Source organism: Apteryx rowi, unplaced genomic scaffold (assembly GCF_003343035.1).
Source record: "Apteryx rowi isolate R43461 unplaced genomic scaffold, aptRow1 scaffold_1, whole genome shotgun sequence".
In the NCBI taxonomy this organism is placed as follows: Eukaryota; Metazoa; Chordata; class Aves; order Apterygiformes; family Apterygidae; genus Apteryx; species Apteryx rowi.
This window is the reverse complement of record NW_020447196.1, coordinates 615,907-643,247: the sequence shown is the minus strand read 5'-3', so window position 1 is coordinate 643,247 and position 27,341 is coordinate 615,907. Positions and strand designations below refer to the sequence as shown.

At 36.7% G+C, this 27,341-nt stretch overlaps 1 protein-coding gene across 3 annotated transcripts in view; it reads left to right on the top strand.

Moving 5' to 3' along the window:
• LONP2 (lon peptidase 2, peroxisomal) overlaps positions 1 to 25,494 on the top strand; it is a 48,712-nt gene extending 23,218 nt beyond the window's left edge. For all 3 annotated transcript variants that reach the window (XM_026058168.1, XM_026058175.1, XM_026058182.1), the window contains 7 exons: positions 30 to 180; positions 1,992 to 2,118; positions 3,212 to 3,345; positions 13,763 to 13,905; positions 21,723 to 21,930; positions 23,219 to 23,409; positions 25,131 to 25,494. In XM_026058168.1, the coding sequence (XP_025913953.1) occupies positions 30 to 180; positions 1,992 to 2,118; positions 3,212 to 3,345; positions 13,763 to 13,905; positions 21,723 to 21,930; positions 23,219 to 23,409; positions 25,131 to 25,352 (1,176 nt within the window). In that variant the 3' untranslated portion in view covers positions 25,353 to 25,494. The remainder of the gene's footprint in view (positions 1 to 29; positions 181 to 1,991; positions 2,119 to 3,211; positions 3,346 to 13,762; positions 13,906 to 21,722; positions 21,931 to 23,218; positions 23,410 to 25,130) is intronic.
• The last annotated feature ends 1,847 nt before the right edge of the window (positions 25,495 to 27,341 follow it).

Genomic DNA, 27,341 nt, shown 5'->3' with positions numbered 1-27,341 from the left:
CATCAGTTCATGTTCACTTTTGTTTTAAGGTTTTGGATCCAGAACAAAATCACAGTTTCACCGATCACTATTTAAATGTAGCTTTTGATCTGTCCCAAGTCCTTTTTATAGCTACAGCCAACACTACAGCTACTATCCCACCTGCTCTGTTGGACAGAATGGAAGTCATTCAAGTTCCAGGTAACACTAAAGTGCTTTCATTAAAATGCCTATTGCACGTTTTTAATGTTGGGATGTTTTTCGTTAAATAAAAAGCAGTTCTGTAAGATAAGCATGACAGGAAACTAGACTGAATGACCAGACATTTCAAAAGAGACCCATCTGGGTGCCAACATGGCCTCTCTCGTGAGAATGAAAGGTTTTAGCATTGCGCTTATGAAAATTCAGTTCTAAGTATATGGAGATACATTGATACATTCTGTAATAATATGTTCACTAATTGATATGTTTATATGCTGCTGATGGCTGATAGATCTTTTTTAAGATCTCAGTGAAGAAATTTCTGCTTTGAAAGACTGAAATTMTTCTTGTTCATGTGAAGTTCTGAATAACCACAAAATATCATACTGACAGCCTTTGATATTCTAGCTTATCACAGACCAATTGCAGTAACTAACTAGATCTGATGAAAAGAAGAACTGCTAAGTGTAACCTAGTTACTGTAAAGAAAGGAATCTCTTGATGATTTTTTTTACCAGTCCACAAATTCATAATTCTGAGTGAAAACTGTTTGCAAATTATTAGGACTTGTGAAAATGAAATTGGATGTGAGCACTGCAGGTGTTAGAACATAGGTTTGTAAGGATTCAAATAGAGTGACTGCTGCTTGTAACCAAAACATGTGAAGGTGACTAATACTATTTTTATTGTGATGTATACTATAAATATATTATACAAGTATAACTTTTTTACACTATGATTTATTGTGCTTCTCATTCCCAAAATCATGTTCTGAAAGATCGTCAAAATAAAAATTTGGGTATTTTGCCATAATGCTTACAAGTATGTGGAGGAAAAATAGCATATCCTGTAATGTGCTTCAGTTACACTTTTTCCTCTTTTTTCACAATATATTTGTCATGATGGAATAAATTCTTTAGGATGTCTAAAGCCTATTGGAGCAAAATTTGGCAATTCTAGAAAATCCTGGAAACTAATAGTATGAGAAAATAACTTACTGAATTGAACTGTTTCCTGGAACTGGATTTGGTAGTCTGTGTGAATTAATGCAGTAGAGAAGGGGCTGTACCTTCAGAGAGATCAAGGGGCTGTGCACTTTGGGCATTCCCTTCAGACTGCAATTCTCAAACCGGAGCTGAGAGCCTGAGTTCTGCGTACAGTAGCCAGTCTTGTGACTTCAGCGCTTGCCAGGCTGCAGGAAAAGTAGGTCCCACTCTTGGCACTGAAAGTTATTTGTATATTTTCATGTTAAATAGTGATTTGGTAACATACTGCAGTATCCCTTTCCTTTACAATGACTGCCCTAACTGTTAAGATAACTCTCCAGGGAGGTTGGTACCTTACAAGGCATCAAAAATACCAGTCTTTCAGGATCACGGAAAGAGACTAGTGCTGTTTTATTTGTTTATTTTGTGTGTGTGTGTGTGAAATCCAGTTTTCTAAACTATTCAGAATATGCCTAATGCTTACTCTTTCACATTAAGGTCCCTTTAGAGAGAGAATGAGCTTGTGGTTCTTGATCGCACGTACCTAAAGGCAGACTTTCTTAACTCTTTAAGCTGGATTATCACTAGGCTGAGTATTTTAGGTACCTAGAACATAACTGCTGTAAATGTTAGTATCTACAGAATGATTTAGATTCTTCTGAAGTCCTACTTTAGGTGCCCAAGTCATTTTTGTGGATCTGGAGGTGTCTTGGGTGGGAGATAGGGTTATTATATTCAATCAGGTACAGTTGTAAATGGGTTATAAATTTGATATTGTAGTTTATGGGCAAAATGATTAGTAAACGTATGCTTTTTCTTTTGAAGGATATACACAGGAAGAAAAAATTGAAATTGCACACAGACACTTGATTCCTAAACAGCTTGAACAACATGGCCTGACTCCACAGCAGATTCAGATTCCACAAGTAACCACTTTAGACATAATTACCAGGTAAATCGGTTGTTCATTGCTTTAAGTTTTAAATGACTTTTTTTGCTGGTAACTAAATTATTTATCATATGAAACTTTTCTTTAGATTCATAGTCTTTATATATTCAGAATTCAACAACTGGTAATTTATGGAATGCTCTTTCCAAGCTCCTCTTAGCTCTTCTCTCCATACTAAACAGAAACATTCTTCCTTCGCTAGAGATTTCCTTGATCTAGTATTTAGAGTGTGAGTCGTAAGCAGTTGTGTTGGCACAATTGACAAAGCAGTATGAATAGGCAGAAACATTTCAAACTAGTATTTCTTTAGTGCCTTCAGCGTGTGAATCCATGGTCCTTGCATAATATAATCTTTATTTTAATCAAGTTTTATTTATGTTATCTTCATAGAAAAAATGGAGATCATAATTTTGTTTATTGTGACTTGATGGGCCATGTTTGTCTAAAAATTGCAACTAGGTTAAAAAATAAAAATGTGTTTTAAAATAGCTTTTACTAGTTAGAACGACTTTTTTTGTTGGACGTGAGAGAAAAGAAATCAACCAAAACACCTTTTAGGTATGTAACTAATTCATTTACGAATGAAGTAGTATGTCAGTATTCAGTGAATTGGAGTATTTTATGACCAAAAGTATTTTTGAATTTAGCAAGTGTTATTGTCTGGTATTTATTTTCAATTCATAGATTAAAAGAAAATATACTTTTCCGATCAGTTCCTCTAATTTCAATGAACTAAATTTTGAATTTAAAAAATATCCTTGCCTTTTAATTTTTTACACACGTGAGAAGAGCTCAGTGTCATTGGAGCGTCATTTAGCATTTCACTAAGTTTTGGCTTCAGGTGTTAGTCGTCTCTTCTTCTGACTCAGTGGTTTGACTTTCTTCACAATTTTATCAACAAACAACAATTAGTTTGCTATTAGCACATGAATTTTTTTCTATTTATTTGAGTAGTCTAAGGCCTTACTGCTTTCTACATTTCATTTTATTTGGATGTATTTTTAAAAAGAAAGTATGTTTAAATTCAAAAGACATCTCTCTTATTAAAAAAAATACTACTTTTTACCTATCAGTAAAATACTTGTGTCTATGCTAGATACACTAGAGAGGCAGGAGTCCGCTCTCTGGATCGGAAACTGGGAGCTATTTGCAGAGCTGTGGCAGTGAAAGTGGCAGAAGGACAGCACAAAGAAACAAAGCCAGATCGTGCTGAAGTGGCTGAAGGAGAAGGTTTGTATCTTTTGCATACTTTATTAAAAAGGAAACTTCTAATTAGTCACTGAGAAGCTGATTTATCAATCTTTCCCCTGTTTTTATGCTTCATCGGCTTTTTTTTGAAAAAGCTTTGCAAATAGAGTGACATTCTTTTAATGTGTGGATCAGGTAGTGTTGATCTATGGCTTGGGACTTAAATGGAGTAATCTCAACTGCCAGGATGATAACTGAGCAATCCAGTGGATCTGTTTCATATCTTAGGTGTGCAGTTAAGGTTTGTGTATGCTTTCATATCTTGCTAGGGATTTTTATACAAATCTTTCACTTTTCTTTTTTTAGTGAGAGACTAAGCAATGGCTTTAGTTATTGTACTTAAAGAGGTACTTTGTAGCTCTTTATACTGCACAAGCTCTACTAGCTCGCAACTGGATCCTGTTATTTTATTGTACTCCAAAATAAATATGAACTTGAAGAGCTTTGAAATTGGGAAGGTTTGGGGACTCTCTTTGTGTTCCTTTAAGAAGGCAGCATCTATGTCACTTATGGGTTTAGGGCCATTCATGAAACTCATTAGCTCAAATAGTGTCCTAAGAAGTGATGCTTCAGTGGTCTTTAGTGATAAAATCTTGCACTTTATTAACTGTCTGGAAGCTTTGACTTTTCCTTCAAGTCTGCAGGACCAAAATGTGGTTGTTTTGCACTTTACAAGTACTGCAATTTGTTTTGATCCAGGCATGAAGTAGCACTCATTCTAAGTCCCTTGGAGCTGTGGTAACTTTCGTCATCTTTAGTAAGTCTGTTCTTTCCCATGTTTACAGAAGATAACTATTTATTATTCCCAGTGATCCAAACATCTATAAGTCTGTCACCAGCTGCAGCATTACACTTTTGTGAAAAGTTATTGCTGGACTTAAATGTATAGAAGTTCATGGTAGTTAACCTCTTCCTGCTGCAACTAGAACTTGTTATTCTGTGAGAATAATAAAGATCTACTTCTTGCATCTTTCGTTCCCTCTTGGCCTGCCCTTTCTTTCCCCTGGTATACTGAAACATATATTTTATAATAAAATAAAAATTCTTCATAGATCGGAAAAGGAATGTGTGATATTTTCAGCCCATATCCTGGTGGAGTTCTATCTGTATCCATTGTATTAGGCCACGTTTTGCCATCTTGCTTCAGGCAAAATGCTCATTATCTGTGGCACTGGTTGTGGAAGAGGACTGCAAGATTTACGAATCTTACTCTCAAGAATGTTGTTGTGCTGTCTGTTTCTATTAACTGATTAATTGATTGTTTTCCCGTCTCCCATAAAAATATTTATTGTCATTTAAAATATGATATATATATATATAAAAGCCAGGTTTTGCTAATTTTTAAAAACATCAAACCTTGCCCTTCACTGCTTAAGAGAGGTATACTTTCTATCTAAAGTATAAGAAGCTAAGAAGGATTGTTCTGTCCTTGCATTTCTGTTTGGGCTATTCTGACCCCCCCTAAAATTAGATAAATGCAGTTTGCAAGTCTGTAACAGTTTATCAGGAAAGTGCCCAACAGTGTATGTTTGAATTTTCCTTTTGGTTCAAAAAAAGCCTTTGATTTTTGTATCCCTTTCTTAGCAATTTAGTCAAATCAAGGCATCTCAACTCATAGTGGGAAATTGTGCAAGGGAAACCATTCTGTAGAGAACACAGGTTCTTAAAACAGAATGGAGACTACTTATAAAATGTTATTTACCCGAACTACCTTAATGCTTTTTTCATTTCTGCATTTTCTTTTTGTTTTCTCTTGGTACTGTTGACTTTGGCAGAGCTGTTCACCGGTTCCCCTTTTCCTATCAGATTGACAAACCTGAAATTTCACACTGTCCCTCTCTCCGTGCTGCATTTTTGTTTTAGATAATCTAAAGCAGAAGCATAAGTGCAGTTTTCATATTTCTGCTCATCAGTTGGTAATGAACTAGAGTCAGGCATGCTTTCTTCATGAGATATCTTCTATTTCAGTGGTTTATGTTGGAATTTTTTAATTGAAAGTGATTTTAATGGTCTTTCACTTTAATGGCAACATCTCTGTGGAGTTGGAATTACTACTATTTACTGAGTTTCTAAAGTTCTGAATAGTACTAGTATTGTCTGCCTCTTCCATGAGCACTTTCAGTAGGATTTTACTTTCAGTAGGATTTTAGTAGGACGTTACACTGGAGGGTCAATATCGCCTTCCGCAGTTTACAGTTTTGGTTGCAGAGAAGTGTAGTACAGTCACCTGGGAGGCCAATACTAGCAATTCAGGTAGAGGTTTCTTGAGCTCAAGCTGCTATACCATATTTTTGCCTTCTTGAGAAAATGTACTACACTATGCATTTTCAAATTGTGCATTTACTTCCGTTAGAGGAAACTTGCAGATTTTTTGTTGTTGAGTGTTTTTGTGTTTTTCCCATTAAATGGTGAGTGAACCATGGGGTCTTCTCAGTGTTTATTTACTACTTGCACTGTAGAGGTAGTATGTTAAGACGGCAGTGAGTATGTGTGATGTTTTGTGACAAGAAACACTGCCAGTCTGTCAGAGAATAACAGTGTGCCAGAGGACACCAGAAAACAGTAGGGGCAGAATGGCTGCTTAGTTTTGCTCCAGAATACTCGTGAACATATACTACTAAACAGACAGCTGTGTGTTTTGATGTTTTAAAAGATTCCACAGCTAACCTGATGGGGAAAAACCCTGAGTATTAACATCTGTACAGCAGGAACAGTTCCAGACTGGTTTACAGGAGGACAAATGAAGAGACTCATTATGGACTCCTTTAAAATAAAGCAGCTTGTAAGTCTGAATAGTGACTGTCTCCCACTTCAGAGAATAAAATCTGGGGCGGAAATATGTTTGATGTTTGTACAAATACAGTGCTATTAATTAGAAAAATATACCAAGAGGAGTTTTACCCACAGTAAAAGATTTTGTAGCTTGTCTCTAAAAACCCATTTATTGATAGTCTTTCAGCTTTTCCTTGCCTTTTTTCCTTCACTCAGTATTTCTTTTGTGAAAATTAAACCTTCTTTTAACTGTTTTTTTAAGATCATCATAATAGCCTGTGGAAACTATCTGTAATATCAGAAGATTGAATTTGGCCTACAAATTAGTGTTTGCTTCTCTCACAGTAGCTGTGACTGTATGTGGAAGAACAACTGTGAAATGTTAAATTGTCCCACATACATTGAAAGGAAAAGCTTTTAAGACATCTTTATTAAGGCTTTCTATTTATATTGCATGCTGCATTTTGTATACCTTTTCTCTGTTGTACTGGATTTTTCTGAAATACACCTGAACTGGCTTTTGAACCAGAACGCTGAGCCTTTGGGCTATGGTGTACTATCAAGCAAGATCAGGTATCTTTACACTGTGCTACTGTCACTTTTGTAATAGTAGTTTTGACATAACTCATACTTTTAAAGTATAATTTTGTACTGGAAGGATAGGTATATCTAAAATGTGTTTAAGGGTCTAATATGATTGATGAATTAAGAAACGTGTCATTCTTCTCTTCAAGACTTTTGATAAAATAGTAGAAAAGTAGTTTCAAAGAACAACTCTTGGTACTGTGAAAAGAATCATTTTACTATTAAAGCACAAAACAAAAAGGAATTGTATTAAACATCTCAGTCCAGTGAGAGGGCTATTAACAATGTTAAAATTAGCACTGGACTTGCAACTTACCCCAGCAAAAACAGTAATTGCAAGCTAAGTTCTTCAAAAGAGGGCAAAATGCTGGCATTTTTGGTTGGCACACTATTTGGAGTAGGCCCAGAAGCATTGAGCTGTGAACAGTTGTCTGTGCTTCTGGAACCTAACTGTCAGTAGGAAAACGCTGTATTAACAAAAGGGATTCCAAGGGACAGGTGGGTCTATAGTTAGTCTTTGGTATTACAAAGACATGTATAGAATAGTGCAGCCTGCAAAGTGTGTGGTTTATTTTGTACTGATAATGTGTTTATACTCAGCTGTATTTTTAGCAGAATATGTCACTTGTTGGGAGTGGGATTTTTTTGTTGTCTTTGTTTGTTTTAGATTTTGTTTAGCTTTCATTCAATCTGGAAGCAACCAAACATTTAAAACAAAACCCAGAAATATATATGCCCAAACTCAGATACTTATAAATTGATGGAAATAATGGGTTTTATAGCCTAAATTTCTTTCTTTGACTGTAGTAGAATTTTTTTTTTATCTTTTTGATGTGTGGACGTTTGTGCAGTTGTGCATAGTGATGATAAATTTTTGTTTATCATTAACGGCTCTTGAAGAATAGGTAGTCAAGGTATTGTAACTTCTTAATAGTTTAATTTTAAACTATTATGTGGCTTTTTTCTTTCTTTATCTGTTTCAAAAGACTTGTAATTCATTTTTGCTTTAAATATTTGTCAGTTACTGATGTGGGCTTTAGACTCTTCATTAACACATTCAGTTGTCATGAGTTGTGAAGTTGAGAAAGCAAGCTACAGGCTTGCATTAAGGATTTGACTTGCTAAAGCATATTTTATATATGTTTTGTAGCATATCAGCATAGTGACACGGTGCCTATTGCGTTTATTCAGCTGAGTGCCTTCTCATTTGTGGATTTGTAAGAAAAGTTGAAGGAAATGAGGTGATAGAACCACTAAATTTCCATCGCTATATTGATTAAATCAGATTAGTAACTCAAAGTGGAGCAGTGGTTTTCAAGGCTTTGTAAATGTGAAGCTTTTGACATTGTTTAATAGCGGAGCTCTAAAAATGGAGGATACCTGCCATAGCAGAACTCATGCAGGAGATACGCTGTCAAGCTGTTTAGAGCTTTCCAAAAATGTATGGCTGAAATAAATCGGCAGCTTTGTGTTGCCTTCCTCGCTCTTCTGACTCCTGAGCTTTATGACAAAGTTGACAAGTGGAGGAGTGTTAGTTTGCATCAGTCATTGAATTTATACAGTGAACTTCAGCAAAAGCAAATGGAGTCATTTTTCAGACATCTCCAGGGAGTCATTCTTGTGTACAGTAACACTATCTGATATTTTACTGAAAGACTATCTGAGATTTATGAGACAATCATCTAGTCTTTGACACTGGAGGAAATTCTAGCAGTTATAAAAATATGTGAGACTCTCCTACCTATTTTAGTGCAAGTGCCTCAAGAGTACAGCACAGCAACTGTGTACTCAGGCATCATAACATGATACAACGGTTGAAACCCAGAAGCAAAAAATGATTTATGTAATTCAGACTTGAAAGGAAGTTTAGGAAAAGTAATATTTAGCTACTAATACTCAGTACATGAATCCTATCTACATTGAAACTAAGGCTTCAAAAATATTTAAATATTTCTATAACCCAGTAATACAGTTTGTCCTACTACTTGGGAATGAATCTGCACTCTTTTTTTTGAGTTTAGTTTGATCCAAGTGGTCAACTTGAACTAAAACATGTAGTCTTTATTCCTCCTACTTCAGCTTGGGCATAATGCATTTTAKTCACAAAATCTGGGGTTATAAACTTTTTTATTTTCTTTTCTTTTTGGTGTGTAGAGAGGCATTAATATACCTGGGCTAACATTGCTGCTTTTGCAAAAAGTGACATATTCTGTATTCTGTCCAAAACCGAGCACTTCTAGCAGCACAGGGTCTTTCTTAGCACTGGGAAATTGGTTTACAGAATCTGATTGGCATGAACGCCAGGGTGGTGTGACTGCAGGCACTCAGGCTTGAGTTTAACTGTGCTGAGGTTAGCACACTTAGTAGTTAGCAATAGTAAAAAAATGTAGTACTCAGTACTTAAATGATACTTAGCCAGTCTACGGAAATGTAATATGTAATTCTTTCTCCAAATGCTTGGAGTTACATTTCTGTTTAGGCCAGAGGCGTAAATTATATCAAAAGTTGGTTCTATATGCAGAATATTTTACATGTAAATTTATCTAAATATTCTTTCAGGAAAACTTCAAATTCAAGTGCTTAAGTGCAATACACATCATGATTCTCAAATAGAATTACATTTTATGGGAGAATTGTCAGGAAATATTAGTGTTTAACTTTTTAAAAACACTGTGCCAATTGGAGCCTGCTTTCTCAGTCACGTGAACAGGATTCTGCCCGAGCTGATGGACCCTGCGGGAGTAGAGTGCACGCAGCAATAAGTGCAAGCGCCCAAGAAAGCGTTGGTAGGACTAGGGTCCCGGGAAGGAGTTCCTTTCCAAACGAAAATGTTTTGGAAGTAACACTGTGTGAGTATGTCTTGCATCAGATGCAAGTTGGACAAGGGAAAGTTGCCTTTAGATGTAGTTTCATGCTGTGCCTGATTCTGATCAAGGACTGTTGTCCATAGGGGCAATCCCATCCTTTCCTACCTAAATGTAGTTTTGTGGAGTTTGTTAGTTAATTTGGAGAGGTGGAAAGAATTGTGGGTCATGTGCTGAAGCATCTGCTGGTGAATCACTTAAGGGAAAAGGGCATGCTGCTTTCCCTTTTCTTGCTCCAACTCAAACCCCTTTTCTTTCATACTTACTTTCTTTTTATACTTTATTGTAGTAATTCAACAAATCAGAATATGGTATGTTTAAAAGCTGTTTAAAGTTTTCATGTTTCCATTTTATTCTTCTATGTTAGTCAGTATAGCTAGAAATCTTTGTTTTTAAGACCACTGTATTACTAGTGCTTAATTTAAATGTATTTTATGAGGAGGTGAGAAATTGCTACATGGTGAGGAAGTTTTCAGCTCTTCCATTTACTCACTTTCATTGTATCTCTAGAAAAAAGTGGAGGTCTTAAATTCTTAGGTCTTTATCTTTGTGCCATGGAATTCCTTTTTAGAATAAATCCTGATTTATATATAGTAATTCATGTGGCAGTATTTACGCACAAGGTTTTGCATCATTGTGGGAACTTTCAGAGGCAAAGACTTAAGGAACATTGACTTGATCTTTCCTGAGTAACTTTAGATTCTGCTGTGAAAGTTTTACATTCAAACATAGTCTGTTTTTTTAGTTTAGCCATTTTTTAAAAATACTAAAACAGCTGAGGATGGTGTTTCTTTCACTTAAGTGGTAGTGCAGTAGTAGATCAGCAGATGTTTCTAGTACAGGGTGCAGTTCCTGTTAAGGACGCTTCTTTGACTTAGTTTATTTCTTTAACTAAACTCAATGTAAGATGATAAAGCTGTTGTCCTAGCCAAAACTCCTGTTCCTAGAAACTTGAATTTGACTGTCTTTTTTTTAGATGGAAGTGTCATTTCAGTTTTTTTATGATTTATGGCTATTCTGCTAGGATGGGAAGGGAATATGTATATGTCATCATTAATGGAAAAATTAATTACTTGTGTCTTTATAAATTCTTCCTAGTCAACACGTCTAATAAGGTGATAAAATAAGACTTTTTTCCTTCAAAGAAAGTTAGTGTTTGTAATTACATTTTGGAATATCACTGTATGCTCTTATAACAAAGTAGAAAAGGTCAGAGTTTAGGTTAACACTTTTGAAAATGGGGAAGTCTGGAGTTTGTTATTGTTAAAGATTATAAAATGGGGTCTACTAGTTAGATTATATAAGCACAAAGAGTTTCTTATTCTTTTTATAGGGCAGGTGGTCTCCAAGCTTAACTACCGATTTGTTTACAAGAAGTCTGTCTGCTTCAGCTGTTTACAGAGAACTGAGTGAAATAAAAACAAGCAGAAAAGGCAAATCATTGCGTTTGTTAGGTGGTAAAATAACTTAGTATAGCACAAAAGCAGTTGTATTTAAACTCAATTTTGTTTTAAAATATGAATTGTCATATCAAATTGCTCAGGTTTTTGAAGTCCATACTGTTGGAATTACAATCTGATTTGCAGGAATAGCACGCAGAGTAACCTGTTTTCTATACTTGCTAGTATTTATGTATTTAAATTTATTGTGTACAGAAAAAGTAGTTCAACAAAAACATAGAGATATGCTGAAACAACAGGAGGGCCAGCCGACAAAAGCAGTGTTCACAGTAACGGAATTGGATTTATGCATTGAGCAAAGAGTTGTTGTAGAATGGAAAGATCAGTGGCGGCTGGATAATAACTACCTGATTTGAGTGCTGTATGAAAGCTGAACTGATGTTATTATTATAATAGTGATGTAGAGTGTTTTCCTTGATACTGTATGAAAGCATTAGTGTGAATTGTACTGTAACAATATTAACTGTAAAAAGGCCTTCTTTATACATCAGGATTAATAAAAAGGCAGTTTGTATCTTGTGAAATGAGACATTCGTGCTTCATCCGTTCTGAAAAATACTTTTGTACCACTGTACACCTTTCAATATTGTATTAAATAGATTAGATCAGTGATTTGTGTCTTTCCATAACGTTTAAATTTCTGGATCTTCAATTGTTGCGCCTGTATTAAAATGCAAAGGAAGCCATTCTCACCATTTGAATGGGAAAAAACAAAAGTAGATAATTTCTTAGAATAGTGGTGCAGAAGGCTTGAGGCTCAGTATGCAATACTGCATAATGTAGACTGTCACTTTAAATGTATTAAACTTGTGTGTTCAGGGTGGAATGAAGTATCTTCACTATATGTATGTGTACAATGCTTATCTTAATGGCAGCCTCAGGGCAGGGAGGCACTGCCCTAAAACTCTGCCACGGAGTCTTAGAAATATCTGGATAGTTCAAGTATTTTTCATTTCTGTGATAAACGTTTCGCTAAAATACTGCTTTGGACTTTCAAGAAGACAGTAATGAGCCTTTTGCATGTGGATCAAGTGCAGTGGGAGAATGACTGCCTGCTTACGTTCTCCCTTCTGTCTCGAGGCACTTGAGTATGTTCACAGTGTAGGCCTGGTACAAATGATGTTTAAGTTCTTCAGCTTATTCATGCAAACATCCAGCTACACAGTCTGGGTTAAAATAATTTTGAGGCTTTGATATTTACAGGGTCCCCATTAACTGTTCATTTTAACATTTGTGTAGAAAATGGAAATGTTGTCACTAAGGAAACAGTTGTACTGCAAAGAAATACAGTGATACTTAAAATGGAGTAAGAAAGGAACGTGCTTTTGAATCCGTAACTAGTGCTTTGTCTGAGCCCTTCCTTCTTCATGTCTCTTGAGTATATTGTGTCTGGAAGTGTTAGGCTAATTGGGTTTTATAGCCCTTTCAGAAGAGCGTATCACACCTACAGGTATTTCTGAAAAGGCCAAATAATTTTGATCTTTGAGGAGTTTTCTGCTGGTAGTTCAAGACATCGTTCAAGACACCTTAGAAGAATCTCATCCAACAAAGGAGAAGAGCAGAGCCCAGCATAGGAATAATATTTCAAGATAAAAGCCGTAGATGAAGTTGTTATACTGAACTTGTTTGGAGACTTTCTAGTGAGTGAAGACTATACTGTATGTGCCTAGCTGGGCACTGAACAAACTAGGAAAGTGGGTTTTGTGAACTGAGGCTTACACAGAGTAACACTTGAGCCGTTAGAGACAAAGGAATAAGCCTAACGTGAGAATACGTACTGCGTGCGTAGCAATAAAGGTGGGCTGTGGTGTGCTGGGGTAGTGGGTCCATCTGAAAGCCTGTAAGGAGCCTGCACACCAGGGTGGCACGAGCTGGGCTTGTTCCAGAGAGGCTGTTCTTAGTGTTATTTGCAAGCAGTGGCTTCCCTGCGCTGGCTGGCTGGTGGTGGGGACGGCTGGGGCCTGCCGCGGGGAGATTGGGCTGGAATTGCGAGGACTGGGGTGGGGAGGGAGGGCGGCAGAGCTACGGAGCAGCAAGTTACTGTCCTTGATGGATTTTTTGGAAGTGAGATGTTACTGAATGTGATGCAAACTAGCATTAATTAATGCAGTCCTGTGGCAAAACAACGTATGTAAATATGGCCAAAGTGCTCCTTCTTTATTTGACAGAACTTAATTATAAGTGTCAGAAGTTAAGCATTATAATCCTTGCAGAAGGAGACCACAGCATGAAGGATACCACAGCACACTTGTAAGTGTACATAAAAAGGACAGCAGTTACAATGCTTTCAATAATATTTCCTCATTCAGCTCCATATTTTATATTATACTACATTAAACATCGTCTCCTGCAAATGCTGTTTTTTACGCCACATATCTGGTGAAAAGTGCAAAGTCCTAAATGAACTTCATGTGTTTTGCTATGTGACCTACTTTAAAATGCATTTAAGCAAGTGAGTTGCTTCTCTGTCAGTACTCTAGATTTAGTATTGTCCTTGCTGAACAGTTAGAACGTGTTTAGGCTTAATAACTAAATTTGATGCCATATTATCTTATCTTTAATTTGACAAGAAGTTTTTTAGGGAAAGACGTGTTTTAAGCTCGCTTTCATGAACTTTTCTGAGCAATTCTTTGAATATTGTATTTTCCTCTGTCATGATAATTTTAATTTGTGTTAAGAAAGGTTGCTACAAATCCTAAGTATATTTTCTTTTCTTAGATTGCAAAGAGCATATCACAGAAGATGCAAAAACAGAATCCATCAGTGACACAGCTGACCTGGCTCTGCCACCTGAAATGCCAATTTTAATTGATTTCCATGCTTTAAAAGATATCCTGGGACCACCTATGTATGAAATGGAGGTAACATCCTCATTTGTTTCTGCTTGACTGCTGTCCCTGTCTGTTTTGACTAGTCTCTGTTGTTTTGCTGTTGGCTGAGTTTGTGCAACATTAACCTTTTTTAAAATTTATTTGTGACAGGATTGTGTTTCTTTGTATTCCACTAGACATCTTTTCACCTAAAGAAGTTTTGTTTGTTTGTTTGTTTATTTATTTCAGCGTACATAAGTAATGTAATGGCAGACTTTGTGTTAGCAAAGATGCCTGCAGCAGTGCTTAAGAATGTGCTGGTGTTTTCTCAGCTCATAACAACTTTGCTTTTGTCTGGGGGATGTTTGTGGTCTTGGGAAGGAAGCCAAGAGTGGAACCCAGGAATCCTGTCTCTGAGGCAGCTGTGTTACAGACTGTCCCACATACCTCCTTAAAGCCAGTCAGCATTTTTAGGTATTAAAACCACTTTGCTTTACACCAGAAGTTCTCAGACATTCTTTAAATTAATGCAACTCTTAGCTTAAAAATAGGTCTTGTGATCAACCAGCTCTGTTGCTCGGTAGGCATATTTCCAGAATTTTTAGTTTCTTTCCCACTTTTGTATTTTGCTGCATTCAACGAAAATGCCATCAATTAATGCAGATATTACTTTGGGATTCTCTTTTTACCATTTGCATTGCAGTTATTCAGTGCTTTACTTTAGGCTCAGGTGAACTGACTGAGTATAAGTAGTATATGTAGTACCCTGTAAAGCTATGGTAGGAAACCAGCTGCCGATGGAACACTAGATTTTGCTGTCTTTGTCCTGGAAAAAAGACCAGTAAACCAGTAAGTTGCGTAGAAAATAGAAGTGAAGGGAAAACCACTAAAAGAGGTGAAATTCAAACCTTTAAGGACTTTTCTTTGAAGAGTCGTCTCTCCTGGATGAGAGAATTGGACTCTGAGGGGATTTGGAGGACAAAGAGGGAGCATGGTGTGTGGGGATAGCAGAGAAAAATGAAGGAATGGTAGGGAATGGACATTGGTTTAGAGGTCCAAACCCAGGTGCTCAAATAGGAAGATTTTATTGTTGAAGAGATTCTTAATGGAAAGAAAGAAATGAGGAAACCAGTCAAAGGAAGACAGTGTTATTGATCGTGTTGGAGGATGATGATGGTAGCAGTGGAAGTTGGAGGGAACTGGAGGAAGGAAGATTTTTTTCATGTTGGTCATTTGTGTTCTGATTTTGTAGTTTCAGAACTAAGTAGAAGAGATTGGTCTTCAGGCAAGTGACTTTATCAGCAACCTATGTTCTTTCATTTTGATCCCTCAGAAGCTGCTGTGCCCAATAACAAAGTCGTACATAGCAGTTCAGTGAGGCCATTTTAATCAAGAAGGTAGTGTACAAATATTTTACCTTATATAAAAATGACTGTATCCATCAAATTATTTGTAATACTCTTATGGAAATTATTACTAGTCTGCCTATCCTTTTCTTACTACCTTGTTTTTAGAAACTGTTACTGAAAAATAGCATTTTTTTTTTCCAAAGAGAGAATATTTTATCTGGATTGTTATTTCAGCAGTAGTTAAATAGTTCTGCCRTATGGTGTTTGGAGTTAAAATACTGAAGGATCATTTGGCTTTTTAATGCTTGAAGTGCAGATGCATGTAAAGCTGTTGTAGTAAATTGAACTTAAGCCACTCAAAAATTAAACAGTGCTGTGATATCTACAAATGGTGATTATTAGTTTTGTAAAGGTGCTAAAAACTAATTTGAATTTTGTAAATCCATACAAAAGTACTGGTCACTTACAATTGTACTCCTTATTCCCAGTCCCAAGTGAAATAAATTGAAATAAATTCAAACTTATGACACTTTCTGAAATTAGATTGTAGGCCAAGAAATATTCCTAATATTCTGTGACTTTCATTAGATGTTAGCCTAGTTTTGAACTTGTTCTGGAATTGATTATTCATTTGAAGTTGGTAGTATGGCTGTAATTTCTGCTAATTTGTTTCTCTTTCTACAGGAATAAGTAGTGCTTATAAGTAGTGCTGCTTTTTTTTTTTTTAATGGTATGAACAGGTGCTGCGGACATGCATATGCCCATTTCATGGATCTGCTGGCCTATATAAGCTGAAATAAAACTGAAGCTTTCGACCTGTATATCAAAGGTTTTTTAGATGTTTCCATATTTAGTGGGGAAATTAAATAGCACATAAAGGGAGCTAGAGATGAATCCAGACAGCATCAATTCCCTGAGTAGCTCATACTACTACAAAAATACTGTTTGCTATGTGTATGAATGAGGAAATATTTTTCAACATGTGTTTCTCCAAATTTTTTCAGTGTAAATTTCTGATAGCCACATGATTCCTGTTTTAATGAATTTTCCCTATTAGCTTGTAATTTCTTTGAATTTCATTAAGTGGCCCCAAGATTCTTCCAAACGAAGAGCACAGCTCCGGTCTTGAAGGCCATTCCAGACGGGCTGTCATTGGTTTTTCTGTTTGGTAGGCTGCAGCGTCTCTCCTTTCCTTCTTATATATAGTCTTTTAAAGCTTCACTTTTGACCTGCATTTTGCCATTTATAATTAGCTGAAAGAAAGGTACAGTGAAGGCGCCCCCATGTCAGTCCTTGGATGAGACCGAGCAAATAGAACTGGAAACATGATGTGACTTAACTGATCTGTTGTCCTTCAGGGAATACCTTAAAATGAGCGGTTCAGCTTTTGCCTTTTCACTGCACTGCTCGTACATCTTCTGCAGAGGTCTCCCAGCAGAAAGGCATGACAGGATATTCAGCTTGTACTTGTAGGATTAATTCATTTATCACAAATAAAAATAAACGTATGTGTCACCCTACAGAACAAATGTTAGAATAAATCACATTGTAAGGCTTTGGAAGAATAAATCTGACAGTAGTTTAAAGCGTAAAGATTTAATGAAACATTTTGACACAGCATGCTTTGTGGAGGGGAGGGGGTTATAACATTTTGTGAGTGGTTAAAATGAAGTTTCTCCTTTGGCTTGGATTTTAGCTTTTTTTATTCAACCCTTAATTCAGCTCAGTTAGTAAAGCATTATTGGCACCACAGGAAGGCCTCATTAGAGTTAGGCTGTATCCTTACAGCCTGAGTGACAGAAACACTTTTGAGTTTCAGGTTAGTGAAGTTACCTGTTCTATGAGATGAAAGCCCAGATGCCATAAAAAAAAAAAAGCTCTGTTTCATGGGACATAAGCAGTTTAATTAAGAAACAAAWCARATTATCTTTTAGAAGAAAAACCTGAACAAGGCACAGTGTTTAGGTAGGCATTGTTATCTGTGAAATTTCAGTCTTGCAGTGATAYATCTTCCTCCCCTCCAGGGGAGCTGCTGCTGTATATTTTGCCTGCAGTGGTTTGCTAGAGAATGAACCGAGAGAGTAGCCTGCAGGAACTAGAAGAGAGGTTTGTACAGCGAGGTGGGAGAACCTGTGGAAGGGTGACATAGACACTAAAGGCCAGCAAGTAGCTTAGGGCTGGTTCACATCTTACCGTTGCTAAACAGGGACTTAATAGCTGTTTGTCAGTTATGCTGGCTCACTCGCAAACTCCAGAACTGCAGACTTACTGATGATGCTTTTTTTCCTTTATCTTGGAATAGTCTTAGCTATTTTTAAGATAAATGAATATGCTAAGTGTTAAGCCTCTTCAGTTTTTCACTGTCAGACAGCCAAAATGTATTTGACAATATGTTGACCCACATGGATTAGAGCTAAATTGTAACTGGGTTGGTCACATCTACAAAAATTTCAAAAGCCAAACTGTTTTTCTAGGTCAGTGACCTCCTCTTGCATCATCTGATAGACCTGGCTTATCAGCTGAGTGTAATGGGCATTTTAAATTGAAGTTGTTTAGAAGGTATAAGTAAGGATTTTGTTCTTATTTAAATTCCTCTGACATTTTCTGAGAAGTAGTGATTCAGAGGTGCCATGAGTGACTGAATTTTTGTGGAGGTTCCTGTAACACTTCATGGGCATGTTTAATGTATTATAATATATTTTCCTCTAAGGATTGTATTATTTATTTATTTATTTATTTATTTATTTTTATTTAAGCCCCTTACATAAATGACTATGTGCAAAGATTTTTTTTTTTTTTTTTTAAGGGGGGGGGGGGGTTGAAGTGTGTTTTCTGAGGGCAGTTATCAAAGCTGCCAGGGCCAGTTTCCTGTACATATGCCTGTCAACACACCGCAGTTAACGTTTAGGTGAGGAGGTGGCAGTAGCAGTAGTACAGTCTCTATGGCCAGAGCAGTCGTTGGCCTCTGAGGCTGCCGGTTCGTGTGAAGAACGATGGTTGAAAGGTGGTGACGCTTTAAATTTTTGAACTACACACCTAGTTTCTCTCACCAGATCTTGTCTAAGGGACCTTAACTTACTTGTGAAACTAGGGAGAGATACTTGCCTAGTTTGATGACAGAGGAAGGAGATTTTACTGAAGAGGATGATAAATGCTGGGAGTCATCAGAACCTTTTTTTTTTTCCTTTGACCCTCTGTCAACGGTTCACTGTTTTCTGTAGAGCTCTCAAACTGTGGAATTAGTAAACGAATTTGAATTTATATATAGGTAGAGCTACTGCTAATACCAAAAATAAATAAATAAATAGAAATCCCCCCCCCCCAAGTTGTTCATCGTTGGTTTGGGATGGGAGAGGGTATAGATAGTTACTGTTGTTCATTGTACCCAAAATGTTTGAAAGCATGGCAGGCTGCCAAAATACATGATTGTCACAGATGTAATGGAACATTCTTAAATGTTGTTGGATTTCACTGTGACCAAGATCAAAATTCATTTTGTTACTTAAGCTTCATGCTTAGTTGGAATAAACGTTAATTACTAAGCTATTGCTAAGCTGATTAGAGAACATCATTGTAACTAATAAAATTCAGGAAATGGATATAGGGACTTATGTTAACAAAAATGAAAATGCTTCATAGACTAGATATTTTGATACCATAAAAAGGAAACACTGTATTATTTACAGTTTTCTTAAATGCCAGAAAAAGAAACAGCCATTCTAGCTAATGTATGCTTAAAAAAAAAAAAAAGCAAAACAGGTAGCATGATGTCCTTCAAAATATGTAGATGATTGAGAGCACAAGAGAAGCAAGGAGAGGGAGCGATGTGGCTTCCTTTGCTTTGCTGTGAGATGAGTGTAGGTAGGAACTTACCTCGCTGTCCGATGGATCTGGGAGTGTAACGCCAGTCCCACCGGCCTCTGCTGCTTTTCTCTTCTGACAGATGCGAGTCCTGTTTGTGCCAAGAGCTCCTGTATCTACATAGCTTTGCTCTCGCCAGAGTTGGCACTAATTGCATTGTGCCTCTGAAAAGTGCTAATTTACCACAAACAGCACCAAGAAACAACAATCCTTAGCAAGGGTTGCATTTCAAATCGTAGCCATCAGAATTAGACCTGAAGAAGATGCACTTGATAGAGTTGAGTACAGCGTTTGGTCATATATGTAATACAAAATCAGAAGTTACAGGGCTCTAACAAGAAGCTTACCTGTTAAATTTTATTTTTTAGGACTTCTAACATTTTTTGCTCTACCAGTTCTCTTACGTGACAGGAACAACTCTCTCAGGCATCTGAGCTGTGTAAAGCTACTGGTACAGCCGATGTGTTTGTACATCAGCTGGTGGGGGGGGGGGTTGTTTTGGTGTTGTAATTGCAGAAAGGAAGTTATTTTCTATTTGCAAAACAGGAAAGAGAAACTGAACATTAAGAAGCTTGTGATCTTGATTTTGATTATATTTTTATGATGGGATGGATTTCAGCCTAATACTGAAATGTTAATGTTTTGGCACCTATTTAGGAAGAGAGATCTTGTTCTGATAATCCAGCGGTAGGATATATTGTTCTGCAGAGGTTTGCTAAAGGTCTGCTGTTTGGTTTACCAAAATTTAGGTGTCTGTGTTCCTTAAGAATTTGCAGCAGCATTTCTCATGGGCTTACAGCGAGGCATTTTGGTGAGGGACTAGAACATTTAATAACTTATTCTCTCTTTGGAGGCCCACAAATCCCAGTGCTTCTAGCCCAGGCAGCTGGCAGCAGGGCCAGGGGGCTGTTTCTGCCTCTGGCTCCTTATGGCGCCCAGCAGTGCAGACGCCCTTCGCTGAGAGCCCTCCCTGAAGAGTCCAGCCGTGCCCAGTTCAGCGTCTTCCCAACAGGCTTCTGTGTAGAGCTCTCCGGTCTTGCAGCTGGGCTGATGGTCGATAGCGAGTCAATGGCAGTTTCATTTACGTTGTTCTCTGAAGGGGTGAGATCTGCTGAAGCAGGGTGGCTGTACAGGGTCTAAAATCTGCAGCACACTGCACCTATCGGTGTGCAAGATGGAAGACAGGAAACAGCACGGAGTCCCGAGCTTTGGCCTTGTTCTGTCCTGCTCGCGGCTTTGTGTGGACAGAGCTTTGCCTTTCCAGTGCCTGTGCAAAGTCACTTCTCTGCTAACTTGGAAGGCAGCAAACCGAAGGAAAGCATTAAGATTATGGCAAATTGTGCAGTGCAGAATGAGCTGGAACTGGAAGAAAGATTCATCCTATTGCTCTGGAATTGCCAGTAGTATGAAGTGGAATGGTATAGGTGTTTAAAAGGAATAAAAAATAGTCTGAGAAATTTTAAATTAACTAGAAACATGGATTTCAGAATTGGATACTTTTATTATGATTCTGTTCCGTGTTGCAAAGCTCCTTTCATTCGTATTCTATCCGAGAAGTGAAACAATTCTCTGCCTAGTTTATTGAAGAATTCGTCTCTTTCAGAAATGAATCAAATTGACTTTCAATTCTGCATTTCAGGAGGAGACAAAATATTTTAAAATGGGCCTGTCGCTTTATTTTACAAAGGAGTATTTGTCTTTTGCTCTACTCACTGCTTCACACAGTGAAAACTCATCCAGTCTCTTTTCTGCCCCATAATAAATACAAACTTAATAGTTTAGAACATGCTGAATAGCTTTGTGATCTTTCATCACAGTTTCTCCAACTCCTTGTAGCTCAGGAAAACATTTTGTCACATTCTAAAACAATCTTTCACAGCAAGGAAAAAATTCAAAAACTGGAATCTTCTTGGAAAACATCCTGCTTTTTTTTTTCCTTAACAAAAGCCTAGAATTCAGACACCTCCATTACCCTGATGAGTAACTGGGCGGCATAGTCAGACTTTTAGATAAGTAGATCATAGTCATATGTGGAAGTAAAGCTTGCTTAACTACCTGTAATTGCTAATGGAGACAGATTTCCCATCCTCTCTCATATGTCGCCTGCTAGCAGACTCAAGTGTTTTTGTTATTCATAATGATTTATAAAGGTTTTCAGTGAACAAAATTATTACATCATCAGTAATTTGGGCAATGAAACTGTCTTTAAAAAGGCTTTTAGGTAACATTGAGGTTTAAAAATAGCTTTTCATGTAAGTAGTAGAGTCAGTGCAAATATACCTCTGGCATGTGGATTTAGTCAAAGCAGCATTCAGCCAGGATTGACTAAACTGAAGTCAATTGAAGGATTGAAGTCCTTTGAAGTGAAAGGAAAGATTTTCATTGAACTGTTGGGGGTGGGGAGTGTTTTTTCAGGAGTGATATACCCAATGTTTGCCACTGCCTCAAGCTAACCAGCCATGTACAGGTCCTATTACTGTAATTAATGTTTACACATATGCAGAATTACTGTTGGGTTAAAAAAAAAAAAGAAATATTTGGGCTTAACCTTTGAGTTTTAATCAATACAGTTGTTTAGAAGGCAACTATCAAATTGTTTTTGCAGTAGTTTAAGTTACGATTGTTCCCTAAATTGTTTCCTGTGTTATTTTTCTTCAGGTGTCTGAACGCTTAAGTCAGCCAGGAGTAGCCATAGGCTTGGCTTGGACTCCCTTGGGGGGAGAGATCATGTTTGTGGAAGCTAGTCGCATGGATGGAGAAGGTCAGCTTACTTTGACTGGTCAACTTGGGGATGTAATGAAGGAGTCGGCACATCTTGCAATTAGCTGGCTGCGCAGCAATGCAAAGAGATACCAGCTGACCAACGGTATGTGGGGTAAAAAAATGACAAACCTTGGCATAGACTAAATGCTTTGTAGTGATTATATGCATCATCAGCCAATGATGGCATCATTGCAAAGATGCACATAAAGGAAGCATTAATATAGCTTGGAAATTAAATGTCCTAAAGCCTCATATTTTTCGGTAATAGATTGTAACATTGCTGAATAACATTGGCAGTTACTCGTATTCATTGTGGAAATGCATTAGTGTTGTGTTAACAGACTAAGGGTTCTCCAGCAGTCAGGGATTACGATACTTGCTGTACTGAAGATGAAGTCAGCTCCACAGTTCCTTTTTGTATTTCCTGTCCTGACTGATTTCTGCCAAGCTGAGGTTTTAGTGGCCTTGCCTGCAAGGAAGGCGGGGTAAGGTGTTTAGTTTACCAGTTTTCTGGCAGGCGCTGCCTCTTGCTCGTTTTTACAGTCAACCTTTCCATCAGTGGAAATCATGTGGATTTAAATACCAAAGGCTCGGGTTTTCCTCTAACATAAGATACCATTTTTACTAAAAGTAGGTTTTTACAGTCTAAGACCTAATATTCTGAGTTGTTTTAGTTTGTATGGAAAATGTTGAATTGCAGTGAAACAGGACTTCATCAAAAAGACTTAACGTGTTGTTTTCTTGCTTAAACCACCGTTGAGTTCTGGACGTGTGCTTTGTAGTTTGGTAAATAGCCAAAATAATAGCCAAATAATTGTTGAGCATCTGTCATTACTTATGGTAGTTTAGATAGTTTATTAAACTAAAAGGACTGAATGAATGCATATGAAATGCTGCTGGCATTAACATTTTAAACCAGAGAGGTAAAGGTACTGTATACATATAGTGATGTCCTATGGATGAAGTAAACAAAGATGTAAATGACAAATTTACTTTATTTAGAAGTTAATATTGGTTTTCTCGAGAGTGCTGCTTTCCTGCTGTGTTTTCTGAAAGCTGACATTTAAGGTTTGGGACATAATAAAAACAAAAATTAAAAGTATGAATTCCTTGATCTCTACATTAATCCCTATTCTGAATTTCCCAACACATGCAAATGTTTAGCTGATTGGTTAACTTATTATGGTTTTGTCTGGGAATCTGGATTTAAGCAAGGTTGTAGAGTTTTTTGTCTTTTTTTTTAAGGACCACTGTAATACAATGATGCTTTTTCAGCATACCATTAAAAAATAGTGCTAAGACTTGTAGTTTTCTGGTGGCCTTTTAGAATAAAGACCAGGAACAAAACAGGTTTAGATTTTTCACATTCAAACCATTCTTTTTTCTTTAAGCTTCTGGAAGTTTTGATCTCCTTGACAACACTGACATCCATCTGCACTTCCCAGCTGGAGCTGTCACAAAAGATGGACCATCTGCTGGTGTTACCATAGTAACCTGTCTTGCTTCACTCTTCAGTGGGCGGCTGGTGTGTTCAGATGTAGCCATGACAGGAGAAATTACACTAAGAGGCCTTGTTCTTCCAGTAGGTATCATTTGAGAAAAGAGCTAAGTTGTATTAATTCTTCAATTCTAGGTTTAAAAACTGTTTGCAGCCACTTACAAAAGCATAGTCTTGCTGATCATTCCTCAGTGGTTCTCCATGCTCTTTTCAGGAATATAGTTCCAAAGATGTATTTGCAACTTCTAATGTATTTCCTCAAACTATTAGTAAAAGAGGACCTCCAATTTAATTGAAAAGTTTTCTTAAAGCTCTTGCAGTAATTTCACATAAACTACTCCTGAAACTATGTTTAACATTTCTATATACGTGTTTCCAGATGTTCCATATATAGTTCAGCTAAATGGATGTTCCCGTAAAGCTTTTTCATAGAATGATGGCAAAAGAAAAAAAACTGTATTTGTTTGAAAACTTAAGCAGCAAATGGAGCCTGGTGTAATTGGTTAAGCAGATGTGAGAATTATCTTGTACCAAATGATGGCTAAAGGAAGGATGAGGTTGAAAAGTATTTTGTTTAATGCAGTAGAGAGTAAACCAGAGAGAAACTGGTTATGGTAACAGACTAGAAGGATCTCTGAAAGAGCATTCTGGTGGCAGTTAGTGTGACAAGACTCCCTGCTGTTAGAGGCTATAGTGAAAAATGAGCAGTGTGCTCACTCCGACATGGTGTAAGTAAGTGCCTAACTTTCCAAATCAAGTGCCTTTGTTCCACCAGTGACCAAATTTTGCCTGTTAAGATAAGTGCAGAAATTAGGGATCTGTAAATTAGATTTTATAAAGGACTCTTCCCTTCTTTCTGAATGTTGTCTAAAATCTTAGTATTATTAGTAACTTAATCCATATGAGCATGCCATCAGCTGCATCTGCTGCCTGAAAGAAAGCAATGTGACAAGTAGGCAGCATTGTCCAGACTAGACTCGACTCTGATTACCAGGAGGATTTATGGTTCACTATATTCTGCAGAAGTGTAAATTTTACCCTTTTTGCTGTGATAGCATAAGGCTGTCCTTTGCTCTAAAACATCTTAAAATTACAAGCTTTTTCTTTAACATGGTCTTTAAATAGGTTTAGAAAAAAGTTTAAGAGAAAAAGCTATAGCTGTGACTAAAAGAAAAACTAACTTAAGAATCCTCTTTGCATCTCATTACAAACTCAAACAAACAGGTGTCTTTCTTACTGAAGAGAAGGCTATTTTTCTAGAACAACGCCATCTTTGCAGTTTTCGGGTGCACATTTGCTTTTCTGTGTGTTTTCCCTTGTACAACTGAAGTTATTTATCAGGTGGGATTGCATGCTTGACTTAGGCTCCCACCACCACCTAGTAATGCCTTTATCTTGAAGATCTTCTGTTATAATGTAGCTGCAGGATTTCAGCATGCCATAGTAAAAAATTGTTAAGGCAATCTGTCTTTAGAAATTTTTTTCCCTGCAAGTAATGACTTTTCCCACTTTTGATACTCTTGCACCTGCATCCTCAATTAATTTTTAATCCAGAAGGTTTTTCTTCCATTAACTGTTACAGAAAGGATACTGTAGTACAACAACCACCATATTTCCCTTGTTAAGCATATAATGAGCTAGAACTATTGCTGCATTTTTAATTACTTTTCTAAATGATTGGGGGAGGGAGAACCTTTCATTAAAATTTAACTCCTGGTGTGATTTCTAAATTTGCTACAATAATTAATTACTTTATTAGATTATCATTGTGCTTTTTTTAATATTTTTTTTTCCTCTTTATTAAGGTTGGGGGAATTAAAGACAAAGTCCTGGCAGCACACAGAGCTGGACTGAAGAGAATTATCATTCCTCAAAGAAATGAAAAAGATCTTGAAGAAATTGCAGTGAATGTACGGCAAGATTTGACTTTTGTTATGGCAAGCTGTCTAGATGAAGTTCTTAATGCAGCTTTTGATGGAGGATTTTCAGTTAAGCCCATAGTTGAGCGTTTGAATAGTAAACTTTAAGCAGACAGGCTAAGATTACTTCTGCATCAAATTTTAATACTGATCAATAACTATCAACCATATAGCAACTGTAACTATCAAGTTGATTGTTTAAATGCAGATGTGAATGCAATCAAAATAAAACTATTACTTCAGCAGTTAACATCCTGCAGCCACATTTTATGGGGGTTTCCTGCTTTTTACTACTGTTCGCAAAGAAAAATGGAAAAAATACTCATTTCTTGATATCGAGAGATTCATACTGAGAGATTCAAGCGTGAGAGAGCTGAAGCTATCGAAAAAAACAATTCCTTGGCTTATTTGGTGTATTTTTTATATAAATGTCAATTGCTGATAACATCTTTAAAGAGAACAAACCCACAAATAGGAAGTAACAAAATTCTATGGTGTGTTCAGACAAAAGTGCCCCTGCAGCAAGAGAAGCTAATGGGGGTGGGGAGGTTACTCCAAAAGCAAATTGACTTTGTGCAGAGTAAAATAGTATCTGTATTTAGGAAATGAATATTCAAGTAATACACTAAGGAGCAGTAGCATCATAGGAAAAATGCAAAGTTTCTGAGATTAAAAAAAATGCTTAAAGGGTTTAAACAGAAGCAATTTAGTCTGAATCATTAAGTCCTTTCGGCACCTTACAATAGTTCTATTTGTAGTAACGCCAATGTAGATGTCATTTTTCACACTTAAGTACAGGAAACAACTAAAGAGGAATTTAAATGTACTAATTCTTGGTTAGGAAGGGAGATAATGCACTAAAGTTCATGTATGCAAAGTTGTACTTACAGCACTGGAAGTAGGTTGAGCACAGTTGAAGACTTTATGAAAAAGATTGAGCCTGGTAACGTTTTGGAGGGATAAAGTACGTGTCCTTCTTAAATCTTACCTGACGCAAAACTAGGAACATTGTTGATTCTGGGATGCTTATGTTTGGAGTTTAGCCTATAAAAATTAAATCGATTTATTTAATTAACAGTGCCAAGAAAACTGGATCATTAATACTGAATTAGGTACAGTGAATTATTTAAGGTTTCAGAAAGTCTGTCAGTATCCCATCTCAAGATAGCTATCTCTTGATAGCTTTGTCTCTTATTCTCCCCTGGATGTTAGTGAAGATAGAAATTTAAACTTCTGTAATCTAAGGTTAAGTTTTCTTTGTACTAGAGTCAACTCCAAGAAAAGAACTGGCGTGTTACATTCTCCTCTTGCTCATTAATTCTGAAACAAACTGCTTCATAAGTGGGCTTATGAAATGCAAATTACATCAGTGAAAAAAACCTATACAGAAGTAGCCTGTAAATTAAAATTAAATTTGCTTTAATTTCTGTATACAAAGAAACTTAATTTTCCTGGAATATAATAGTACTGCTATTAATGATACAAGAATGGTATTTCTGCACCTGATTTATAAAAGCTTTTAAAATATTCACAGAAGAATATTAGACTTCATCTAATAAAGTGAAATAAATAAAAAACAATTTTGTTTAATTATTTTAAGAATTCAACTCTTACCCATAAACATGGTTTAGAACTTAGCTAGTGAATAATTAGGAGGCAATGCATAGAGTCTCAGAATATTTTCTGCCTTACTTGAACACAAAAAGGGCAAAGAAACTAGACAATCAGTAAAACACCAGAAAGGTATGATAGCTAATATGCTGACTGCCTTTAATCTAAACCAGTAGGAAAAAACCCACTCTGTTCTTACCAAACTTAATGGAGATCAAGTAACAATCCCTGCACATTGCACTAGGGAGAAAAGACATGCATAGAATTCCAGTGCAGTCTGTTCATACATGCAGAAAAACCATATTTTTTGAAAGATATCAAGTACTGGGGAAAAAAAAAAGTTTCTACAGCAATTTCACTTCAGAAGAACCAGGGAGTTGCTCCTAACCTAAGAAAAGTTAAACCACRGCTTTTCCCCTGCCATACCATTCCAATTCATAAGTCTTGCCCATATGGACTGTTTGAAAGGTGAAGCTTTTAGTGCCA